At 41.6% G+C, this 12,455-nt stretch overlaps 1 protein-coding gene and 1 pseudogene across 3 annotated transcripts in view; one reads left to right on the top strand and one right to left on the bottom strand.

Annotated features, from left to right (window-relative positions):
• The window catches only part of Cdk19 (cyclin dependent kinase 19), a 139,852-nt gene that overhangs the window by 37,323 nt on the left and 90,074 nt on the right, over nucleotides 1-12,455 (top strand). For all 3 annotated transcript variants that reach the window (XM_021173711.2, XM_021173712.2, XM_029482436.1), the window contains exon 2: nucleotides 11,393-11,468. In XM_021173711.2, the coding sequence (XP_021029370.1) occupies nucleotides 11,393-11,468 (76 nt within the window). The remainder of the gene's footprint in view (nucleotides 1-11,392; nucleotides 11,469-12,455) is intronic.
• Nucleotides 527-1,117, bottom strand: LOC110302907 (annotated as a pseudogene).

Below are 12,455 nucleotides of genomic sequence, written 5' to 3' on the forward strand. Positions count from 1 at the left end.
ACAACCATCCGTAACGAGATCTGACTCCCTCTTCTGGAGTGTCTGAAGACAGCTACAGTATACTTACATATAATAAATAAATAAATAAATAAATATTAAAAAAAAACAAAAAAAAAAGAATCTGTCTGGGTTGTTGTGCTCTCTTTACAAACTATAGATATGTACAGTTGACAACTCAGGATTTCTGGCCAATAGCCATATAGTTAACACTACCTTACGAGTTGAGAACAAAATCCAGAAACGTCTTCAAATGCCTTGTCACACCAACAGCAAAGTGCACTGAGTGAGGAGGGCACGAGAGTGCCTTTTCATTTTAAAAATGTTTGGAGCTATGTACAACTTTGATACAGTTTTAGGGCGCTCCGGACATCCACGGCCACTTCATGTAAACCACTGACACTTTGAAAAATGACCGTGATCAAATTTTGTAATTAAACCTAACAAGGGCAGTAGACACGACTCAAATCAGAGATGTGTCAATCACAGCGCTCTCCTACTCTAAGGTATTCACAAGGAGACAGAGTTTTTATTCATCTTCCTCTTCTCCTTCCTCCTCTTCCTCCTCCTCCTCCTCCTCTTCTTCCACCTTTTTCCGGGCAACTTTAGCAGGCCCCTTGGCCCTCTCAAACTTCCCTTTATACTTACGGTCAGGGACACCCTTCTCATACTTCTTCAGCTTTGCTGCCTTGGTGACGTAGGCTGCTTTTCACTGTCACTGAAGTTCTTCCACATCTCACCCAGCTTTTTTGCCACATCTCCATTGGAGATACCAGGGTTTGTGGATTTGATCTTGGGGCGAAATTTGGAACAGAATAAGAAAAGTCCAGACGGAGGTCTGTTGGGGGCATTTGGTCCTTCTTCTTCTTGCCTCCTTTAGCTGGTCCATAATCTTATATCTCCTAATCATAGCGTATTTTATCTGCTTTTGCTATTTCATCAAACTTTGATTTCTTTTTGCTAGACATGGTCTTCCACCTCTCAGAGCACTTCTTGGAAAACTCTGCAAAATTGACTGGAACCTCTGGGTTTTCTTCTTATGTTCTTCCCTGCATGTCTGCATGAAGAAGGCATAAGCAGACATCTTGCCCTTTGGTTTCTTGGGGTCACCTTTAGCCATCCTAACTGTGCTGTTCGATAGTCTGGGCAGCGCAGGGCATGATGCACGGCTCCCAGAATTATTTTAAAGGGCCATTATCATGCAGACAAGAAAAGAAGTTTCAGTTGTACTTTTTACGAATGAGTTTGCTTAAAAATACTAAAAGCAGGGGTGTAGAAATAAGGTTATCTATGTGGATACATAGAGTATCATTGTTAATTTTTTATTTTTGAGATTATAATGTAATTAAGTCATTTCTCCCTTTCCTTTTCTCTCTCAAGCCTTCCATAGATTCCCCCTGTCAAATTCATGGCCTCTTTTTTTCATTAATTGGTGTTAGATGTATGTGCATGTATGTGTATATATGTTCCTAAATACATAAATATAAGCTGCTCAGTCTGTATGTTTCATTCGTGTATATATATATATATATATATATATAACATTATATGTATGTATATATATGCATATATGATATATGTGTGTGTATATATATGTATGTATGTATGTATATATGTTTTCAGGGCTGAACATTTGGTATTGGATAACCAATTGCTGTCCTCTTCTCTGGTGATGCCTATTTCTCCCAGTCTCAATACTCCTTAATTGCTTGTAGCTCTTTGTGTAGCTTCTTGGGCTCCTCCACCCCATCAGGGAAACATCCACTTTACATATCTATTGTCCTCATTCATCCCATATTTAAGCAGGCATGTTGGTTCTGATTTAGCTTCTGATTTACTGGGAGGCACAATCTCATAGCAAGCTCTTTGGCTCTTAGTCTTTATGCCCCCTCTTCTGCAAAGTTCCCTGACCCTTCTCTGTGGGAGTTGTTTTGTAGACGTCATGGCTGAGACGAGCTTGCACAACTCTGTATTTTGGTTGGTTGTGATTTCTTGTAATGGTCTCTGTTTGCAAAGAAAACTTTCCATGATGAAGGGTGAGGACTACTACATTTACCTGTGGGTATAAGAAAAGTGTTTAGAATTTGTTAAGGATTGTGGTGGTTTTCAGAACGAGGCTTGGTTTCCTTCTTATCCAGTGGCTCTTAGGTCACTTAAGAGCTGTTGGTTATGGCAAGGAAGGTGTGTCACTACTGCACCCTTAGGTAATCAGGCCGTGTTGGTCATTGTTGTGGTTCATAGCTGTCATAGCGGGGTAGGGCTGTTGGTTGCTCCCTTCCTTTGGAAGCTTGCATGGTGTCTTCTGGTGTCGTGAAAGGTAGCCCTCAGCGAGGAGAAATTTAGGTCAGTTCTAGCTCACAGGCCTCTGGACCCTGTGTCTGAAGTGCAAGGTATCTTCAGCAACAGGGGCTTAACTTCTTACCTCTGGTGGCAACCATAGACAACAGCAAAGAGCTTGTATGTTTTGGGAGTTTCTTGGACATCCCTGAAAACACCAAAGAAAGTTTCTCATGTCCAGTGTTGGATTTGTTTAGGTGTTTTTTTGCTCTTGGAAGGAGCCAAATTGTCAGCCCAGATGAGGAAATGTCATTTACACTATGTGTGTGTGTGTGTGTGTGTGTGTGTGCACAGACTTAGCTGTATTGTAGTGGTTTACAAAGAAAATAGTTAATAGTGTTTCTTACAACCTTTCAGCTACTCTTACTGCTCTCTTACCCTTCTTTCTACTTTTGTATTTATCTCCCTCCTAGATCCCTAATTAAGGACCACCCTGCCCCTCCCCCCGCTCCCCCTTCCAGTTCCCATGGTCAGACCACTTGGACCCTGCTCTGTTATCTGCTGCACCAGCAGTAGTCTCTTTTTACTTTCTGGTTTCTGTAGTTTGAAGTGTGAATTTCTGGTTTCTTTACTAGCTCAGTTGTGTCACATGATGCTTTTCCCGAAGCTGTCTTGTCAGAGGGCATGTTATGTTTTGCTGAAAACAGATACTTGAGAGGGCATGTAATATTTTAGAAAGAATATAAATGGAACCCCATAAACGATGAGAGGATGTTCTTGCGTTGGTACACTGTGCAGTGCTTTGCTGGTCTTGGCCGGTCTTCACTTTGTACAGAGAAGTGCACCAAAGAACTTCTCGTGGTATTCTGGCTGATTCTGGATGCTTCCACTGACTTGTGCCAAATTGGAGTATGTGGCATGGGAGGGGCCTCTGGTTTGTAGAGGTAGGGATGGACAGACTAGCCTAGGCACTGGACATGGGACCTAGGTTATATCTGGCAGGATGGGAAGTATCGGGCTCAGTTATGGGGCTAGACCAGGGAGAAGGATGTCAGTATCAGTTTTTAACTTTATTTTTGAAAAATGTAATACTTAAAAAATTTTACTCTGATATGGTGCTGTCTCAGTGCCTATAACACAAGCTCTCAGGACATAGAGGCCCATGAATTCAAATTCAAGGCCTGCCTAACCTACCTACCTAACAAGACCCTGCCTTACAATTAGGGATATAGATCAATAGGGGTGTGTTTTCCTGGCAAGGTTCTAGGTTAGGTCAGCATTAGGGAAAAAAGTCATGCTATCACAAAATAAGAACAGTGGTTCCAAATACATCACTACTACCGTGCTGGGTAAATATTCATTGAGTAATTCAGAAAAGTAACTTTGGCTTCCCATTATTCCAAATACTTACTGTGTGTTGCTTTTTCCTTGTGTGTGCTATTAAAGCTTTCCAGCCTGCAGAGTCGGATTGTCACTTACTAAAGGAAAGGACATACTTTGGTGTATTCTAGCATCTTCTTGGAGAAATAATAATATTGGCAAGATTCAGGTATCATAAAGTTTGAAGAATGAACGTCTTAGTGGTCATATTTACTTTTAAAACCTAACAGTGTACCACAGTCTTGGGTCTTATACTTTGAGAGCTATATCATTTGAATTCTCTTAGGATTCAGGAGATAAATCTCTATATAGACTTGTTTGTTTTCTACGGGCTATGGTGAGTGTGCCTTCAGAAGCAGTTTCAGTTTTTTGCCTCTTTGCTCCCCTGGCTCTGTCTTTTTTTGGCCCTAGTTTCTTCTTAGACCTGAAGGACTGACCTTCTTCCCTGTGCGCTTCCTCCAGTACAACAGTAGGACACGCACAGGCTCACACTTACCAAGCTTCAGTTCTAATCCGATGCCCCTTTGTCTTTAGTCCTGTCCTGCTCCTCTGTCGTCACTCACGCCTCAGTCAGAGCGGGTGCAGTAGGCAGTGCTGTTTCTGAGGCCAGCACTTGGCCTACAATAGGTAGGGTAAGACCAACCTGGGCTTCATGTTGGGTTTGAGGGTAACCCCTGAGGGACTGACAGACCTCTGAAATGACTTAGAGGTGTCTGCTCTTGCAGTCTTACTCTTACTTCCATGCTATGAAGAACATTGCACTTGGTAGGTAGTAGAAGGAAGTGGTGTCAAGGCTGCTTCCACTTGTTGCCTGTGGATCTTCTTAAGCAAACGGTCTATTGCGCCTCACAGTTTCCCTGCAGTAGTTTTACATGCCTTCAGTCTTTTTCTAGAACATAAATGTCCTAGTTTGTTTTCTCTTGCTGTAAGGAAAGCCACAGGCAAAAACAACTTGGGGAAGAAAGTGTTTCTTTCTTCCCTTTTATAGTTAATTGTCCATCATCAGAGGAAGACAAGGCAGGGACTCGAGGCAGGAACTGAAGACCACGGAGGAATGATGCTCACTGATTTGCTCTCCATGCTGGCTCAGTTTGCTTTCTAGTACAACCCCAATACCACCCACAGTGGGCTGGGCCCTCCCCCATCAATCACTAATTAAGAAACTGTCCCCCCAGACTTGCCTACAGGATAATCTGATGGAGGCATTTTTTCAGCTGAAGTTCCCTCTCCCCACATGACTTCAGTTTGTGTTAAGTTGACAAAAAAGTGAAAGGTAATTTTCATTGCACTTAGAATGAAATTTTATCTCTAGGTCTCAAGTTAGGCTTTGCCATTGTCTTCTTGGTGGATGGTATTGCCTCTCAGACAAGGTAGAGGTTTCACCCATCCTCAGCCATCTTCTCCTTCACATACTCAACCAAACTGTTACTAAAATACCAGTTTTGATTCAGAAATATGTTTATTTTAATCATTTTATTATTTAGAGACAGGGTTTTGCCTATAGCCCTGTCTGGTGTAGAGCTCTCAATGAAGACCAGGCTGACCTTGAACTCACAGAGATCTAGCTGCCTTTGCCTCTGAGTGCTGGAATTGAAGGTGTGATCCACCATACTTGGCCCATCATTTCTTCCCATGTTCTGCTACCGTTTTGTTTTGTTTTGTTTTGTTTTGTTTTGTTTTGTTTTGTTTTTTCTCCTCGCCATCACAATCTACTTTCTGAGAAGGAATCTGTGAGGGAATCTACTCTGTTCTTTAAAAAGATGGACTGTCCCTGGGAGGTGGTGGCCCATATCTTTAAACGCAGTACACTCAGAGGCAGGGGTTCAGAGTGTGAAGTTAGCCTGGTCTACAGAGAATATTCCAGGACAGCCAGGGCTACACAGAGAAACCCTGTCTTTAAAAAAAAAAAAAAAAAGAACAAACAAAACAGCAGCAGCAGCAACAACAACAAAACAAACAAACAAACAAACTCCAAATCAGTCAATCAACCAACCAAAAACCTGGTCTGTCCCTACTTGCTTAGCTCATTCCCCAGCCTCTTTGCTGTCACTGTGCGCTTGGAGCTCTGCAGTCACACTTGATACTAGCTGCTTACTCATGTGTGCTATTTCTTACTGCATGCCTGCCTGGATTCCCTGACATCCTCAGCTCTCCCCTGCTGGGAGATCCTCCCTTAGAGGGATAGCTCATGGGGTTGCCTTCCTTCCCCTCATGTTGTGTGCACTCTGCCTGGCCTTCCTTGGGCATATCTTGAGGGCAAGGCGCATAGTGTTTATGTTTCCCACTAAATCACCCAGAATTTCTTTTATAGGAGGCTTGTGATAGCCAATATAATTTCTTAATTTGTTCATCTTCAGAGTTTGACATAGTTTTGAAAGTCAAAATATGAACGCAGTAGTTTGTTGGAATAAAATAGGGTTTTTCTATTTTCATCAGAAATAAAAATGGATTTTAATTTTCTTATTAAAAGACTCAAAATTTTTAAAGGATGTGTTTGTATGAATGTGTATGTGTGTGTGTATGTGTGTAAATGCACGTGTGTTTGAGTGTGTATGTTTGTATGTACATATGGAGACCAGAAGTTCCATGGTGTCATTCTCTGCCCATTTCTGTGAGGCAGGGTCTCTTCCTGCACTCACATAGGTACATGCACCTGTGCTCATATCGACAACATTCACACGTTAAGAAGGGGTTACTTTTACTGTTGTGGGCATATGTGTGTGTAGACCAGAAGACAGCCTTAGGTGTTCTTTAGGCATCACCCACCTTTTTTGTTGTTTTGAGACAGTGTCAGTTTAGTGGACTGGGAGTAGTCAAATAGCCAAGTAGGCTAGTGAGCCCTAAGAAGCTGCCTGTCCCAGCCTCCCCACGGCCTCCCCACGGCAGGAGTGACACAGTGTGCTGCCTGACATGCCAGACTGTTTTTCCCTTTCCCTTACAAGGTAGGCACTTTATTATTGGAGCTGTCCTTCTAGTCCCACAAAAGGGCACCCTTATGCTCTGGGGTAGTAAGTACTGCTACCACCTAGGATTGCGACCCTCAGCATAGAAGAGAGCAGCAAGCTTCCCTGGCTCGTTCGTGTGCCTGAATTGAACTATTTCTGGATGCATCACTTAGCAGTCTTACAACATTTCCTTTACATTTGTTTGTGTGGTGGGTGTATGTGCATGTGTGTGTTAGACAGCTTGTGCATTCTCTTTCTATTATGTGGGTCTTGGGGATTTTGAACTTAGATTGTCAGGCCCTAGGTGTTCTACTGTGTAGCACAGGCTGGACTCAAAACTCAAGAGATCTACCTGCCTCTGCCTCCAAAGTGCAGAGATTAAAAGTGTGTATCAGGTCTGGTGCCTATGGTCTTTATGCTGAGGTTTTGAATTTGTCAAAAGAGTCCAATGCCCCCTGACACCTCCCCATTTCTTATGCTGAATCTCAGGTGTGCCCTTTCACCATTTACCACGTGACAAACATAAAAAAAATTTTAATGATATATGTACTTCATTCCTTCTCAATTTAAAAACTTCAGTTCTTAAAATTGAAGGTTTTTCAAGGTTTTATTACTTTAGCATATGAAAGTTAAATTTAAGCTTTCTAAGTAAAATAATTACTAGGTTTGCTCCTTGTTTCTCTCCATATAATTCAGGGTAAGAGGCCTGTGCTTCAGTCTGTTCTCAAGCTTTCAAATTCCTTTGACAGCCTGGATATGAAATTTAAAAGCTATTAATGTGATGTGTTAATTTTGCACTTTTTGACTTACTGCAAAAAATCTTATAGTTTCCATAGCAACAATAACCTATCCAGATTGTGTAATATTCTTTACAGTATTAAAAATAAAACTGCAAATCCATGAGTTTCTGGAGCACCTCATGTAGGAGAACTAGGACTTGAAAGATTTCAGTGAAAAATAAGCTGTAGTTCAGTGTGAATAATGTGTCAAAAAGCTTTTTATACTTTTAAGAATTAATATCTTTAAATATTCAGTAATAGATAGCTGTTAGTTAATTTGATTATTAGGCATGAGGCATGTGCATTGCATTTCCAGTCTCATAAGCACACTGGTTCCGTGCGTGCATTCGGCAGTCCCTACACACCAGGTAAGAGGGGCACTGGCTTGCACTGCTAGCTGTCAGCTGCTTGTGCTTTTTAGTGGTCACTGAATGGTCAGGAAACAGTGGAAGAAAGGGGAAAGGATAGTCTAAGCTTTTCCTATTGTTTGTCTTTGTTCCTCAAAATATGCCTCCGAGCCTGGTACAATGGCACACTCCTTTTATCCCAGCACCCTGGAGGCACAGGCAGGCAGAGCTCAAGGCCAGCCTGGTCTATCTACATACTGAGTTCCAGACCAGTCAGGGCTTCATAGTGAGACCCTGTCCTAACCCGCCTCCTCCAGTATGCCTAAATCATTTGAAAGAACTAAAGATTATTTAAAGTCAGCAGGTGTTTCAGGAATATCACATTTTTTTTTTTTTTTGGTTTTTCGAGACAGGGTTTCTCTGTGTAGCCCTGGCTGTCCTGGCACTCACTTTGTAGACCAGGCTGGCCTCGAACTCAGAAATCCGCCTGCCTCTGCCTCCCGAGTGCTGGGATTAAAGGCGTGCGCCACCACGCCCGGCGGAATATCACATTTTGTTAGTACCATTAAATAACACAACTTCCTGCATCTCTAACATGTGCTTTTAATTTTTTGGATTACTTTCAATATATTTATTTGTAATAGAATAGCCTGTATATTTTTTGATAACACATAATGTCCGAGTTGCTTTCTATGGCTGAGAGAAACCACTGACCACAAAAAGGAAAGGGCAGGCTTTACTTCATCTTACAGGGCCATCACTGACAGGAACCTGGAGACAGGAACAAAAGCAGGAACCAGACCAGTGCTTGCTCTCCATGTCTCGCTCAGCTTGCTTTCTTACACAACCCTGAAGCACCTGTCCAAGACCTGGGGAGGTGGTGGTACTGCATAAGTGGGCTGGACCCTCCTACTGATCAAGAAAATATCACTGACTTGCCCACAGGCTTGCCGGTTCCTCAGTGTGGTTTCCTTTTCTCAAGCCATGCTAGAGCAGTGATTCTCAACCTGGGTCTCCACCCTGGGGTGAGGGTGGGGACTTGAACAGTCCTTTTGAAGGGGTCACATATCAGATAGCCTGCATTTTAGACATTTACATTATGATTTACAACAGTAGTAAAATTATAGTTATGAAGTATCAACAGAAATAATTTTATAGTATTAGGAAGGTTGAGAATCACTGCTCTAGAGTGTGTCAGGGTGAGAACTAAATAGATAGACAGCAAATTTCCCATGCTTCTAGTGAACTATAATTTTTTTTTTTTTTTTTTCGAGACAGGGTTTCTCTGTGTAGCCCTGGCTGTCCTGGAACTCACTCTGTAGACCAGGCTGGCCTTGAACTCAGAAATCAGCCTGCCTCTGCCTTAGGTATTAAAGGTGTGCGCCACCACACCCGGCAATTAAGCATCTCTTAATTACTTTAAAAAAAAATAGTGCTCCTAAAGATTGGTCCCAGGGCCTAATAAATTCCAGAGCCTTTACAGAACATTTGGGTAAACAGAAAATATAGCAGATATCAAAAGAGTAGTCTGTGGTGAACTTATTAAATTATAGTTATAGGCTGGGCTGTGGTGGTGCACACCTTTAATCCCAGCACTTGGGAGGCAGAGACACGCGGATTTCTGAGTTTGAGGCCAACCTGGTCTACAAAGTGAGTTCCAGGACAGCCAGGGCTACACAGAGAAACCCTGTCTTAAAAAGAGATGCTTAATTACCTTGATTGGCACATAATGGCAAAGAAATAGAACTTTTAGACTGATGGCGGGAGTTAAGCATCTGTAACTCACTTATTTCCCCTAAATAGGTGGTTAAGATGATGATAGGTGGCCCTGGCGCTGGGAGGTGGTGGCACATGCCTTTAACCTCGGCTCTCAGGGGCAGGTGTCCTGTTGTTGCTCTGTGTCATGCAGGATGGGCTCTCTCATATGCTCCAGCAGTTCACAGGTGGGGTAGATGTTGGGGTGTGCAGAGCCCTGGACCTTGGTCAGCTGAGAGCGCCCCTGCACCCCCACCAGTAGGGCCGGCTCTCTAGCACTGCCCCAGCTAGCTCATCCAGTGCTGCAGCCAGCAAGGGACAGGAGAGCCAGCTCTTCTGTTCCCATGCCCTTGGGTCTGGCTCACCTGCAGGTGAGGTGTCTTGTGGCAAACATTCTCAAGTTCATATTTCTTTAGTAAATAAAGCTACATGTTCCTTAATCTTTTTCTGGTGCCCAACCCTGCTTTGTACTCCATAATTTTAGAATAGTAAGTCAAATGTTCCTTCCCAGTTATTTCCACATCAGAATTCTTTCATCTATACAGTTCCATATCAACAAAACCAAAAATATTCAGCCAGGCAATGCACAGCAGATTTTTAAAAAGGAACAACTCTACTCTTTGGCTAATGATATTGTCTGTAGTGTGTGTCCCCAAGCTAATAGTCCTTAGTCTGATTCTCGACACCTTTTACCAATCAGCCAGCAAAGCTAAGCTGTAACAGATGAGGAAACTGGACTTACCATTAACATACTACCTGGCCAGACATCAAAGTCTACAGACTTCCTGCAAGGCGTTTTTGGGGAGTTTTTTGTTTTTTTTTTTCCAGCACACTTTTTCTTGATAAAAGAGTTAGAGTGAATAAGGCAGAAACATGGAACTATGGGTATATAATACAAGAGATCCACTTAAAATAAGAGAACATGGTGTTGCACACTTACTCTCAGCACCGGGGAAAGAGGCAGAGGAGAGCTTTGTGAATTCCAGGCAAGCCTAGTCTACACAGCAAGTTCCAAGTTAGCTAGGGAGACAGAGGAAGACCTGGGAGATAGGCGGAGGGGGAGAGGGAAAAGGAGGGAAAGAAAGAAAGGAGAGGGACCGCAGATTGAGAACCAGTGTCTAATACAGCCAAAAGATAAAAACTGGAGGGTATAGATTATGTCCCTGTTATTGGAACAATCCACAGCATGCTTTGTGTTTGCCAGCTATTCAAATCACAGTCAGCTGGGGCCTTCTTGTGGCTGGTTCTGGTCTGTACTCTGAGGATATTATCTGTTAAGGTAGCCACTAGTCTACCCCTCCTCCCATTACTGAAACACTGTATTATATTGGTTAAAATCCTTGGTAACTATCAGGCTTCCTTATATTCCCAATCCTGTCTTTGCTTGTTTTCAAAACTGTCTCTTAACTAGTAGATTTCTCCACCAGTGTTTTGAGAAAGCAATGTTGTTGGTGCTGAGGTTTGAAGTCTTAAAGGCTTCTGCTTGATGCCTTGCAACTGGGAGCTAATTAATCATATCAGCTGGTAGTTTATATCAGTCAGTTACTTCTGTAGTGGTGGTTTTAACAGAGTGCTTGTATAGATTTCAGGAGTGGGAGTGCTCTAAGTATGTTTGAATTTATATTTATGCTTGTTTACTTTTTGCTCTAGTGCTGACTTCAGTGTCCTGTTCTCTTCACTGTGAATGCATGCTTTAGCTCTGTCTAGTGTTTTTATTATAACAGGAATTTCTCTTTTGATATTTTATATTTCTATACTAGAAATATTGTCAAAAATAATAAGCAATGCATGGCATAATGGCAGTGTTTACATATTTATGAGAGAGTAAATGTGTTTCCATTGTTTTTGTAGTTATCTAAAAGTAATATGGAAAAATAAAAGCTGTTTTTATTTTTTTTCTGTTTACATGCAGAAAAGATGAAAAGGAATATGCACTTAAGCAAATCGAAGGCACAGGAATATCTATGTCGGCTTGTAGAGAGATTGCAGTAAGTATAGTTTATTTTATTATCAATATTGGATATTTAGTATAAAATGTGCATTAATATATGTGATGGATGATAATTTCACAGACTTAAGAATAGTTTATATAAAATAGGGAAATCTGGAAACCTAAAATTACCAGTCATTTTTGAGCCTTTTATTTTTTAAACTTTTTATTAAATTTATTTATTCATTTTATATCCCAATATCAGCCCCCAATATTAGCCCCCCTCACTCTCCTAGAACCCTCTCTCATGGATCTTCCCCCATTCCTCCCTTCTCTTCACCTTTGATTCTTGTTTTATTTTTTGGCTTTATTTATTTATTTATTTATTTTCTTTTGGGGGAGAGGTTGTAAGGTGGAGGGCAGATAAAAAAGGGACAGGAGGATGAGTGGGATTGGGTTGCATGATGTGAATTTCACAAAGAACCAATAAAAAGTAAAACAAACAAACAAACAAACAAAAAAACCCAAACACTATAGAAAAAGAATGATTTAAAAAAAAATCTGCTATATCAACAATTAGAAATTCCTTTCTTTGCAAAAACTCTCCCTCCCACACACATAGAAATAGAGCCCATAACCGTTTTGTGCAGTGTGCTTCAATCCAGAGTCATAAAGCAGACTTCAACTGTGAAGCTAGTTGAACTGTTTATTAATAATACTATTATTATTATATGGGGTCTATAACAAATTATGAAATTTAACTCTTCAACACTCTTAAAAAATTGAGATGTTTGCATGGCAAAGAGTGGCTAAGAGGGCAATTAGTCAGAGCAGCAGGTTTCAGTTAGAGTACAGGTTAGAGAGCTGCCTTAGTCTTTCCGTCAGGTCAAACCACTAGAGCCTCCAGTATCGGGGCACTGTCAACAAAGTCTGTATCTGGCATGGGCCGAGTGCCCTGGTTTGTGGATGGTTGACCATCCTTTTCTTGTGTCCTCCATGATTGAGAGGGTGCAAGGAATCTCTCTGGGGGCTTTTTTTTTTTTTT

Source organism: Mus caroli, chromosome 10 (assembly GCF_900094665.2).
Source record: "Mus caroli chromosome 10, CAROLI_EIJ_v1.1, whole genome shotgun sequence".
Lineage (NCBI taxonomy): Eukaryota > Metazoa > Chordata > Mammalia > Rodentia > Muridae > Mus > Mus caroli.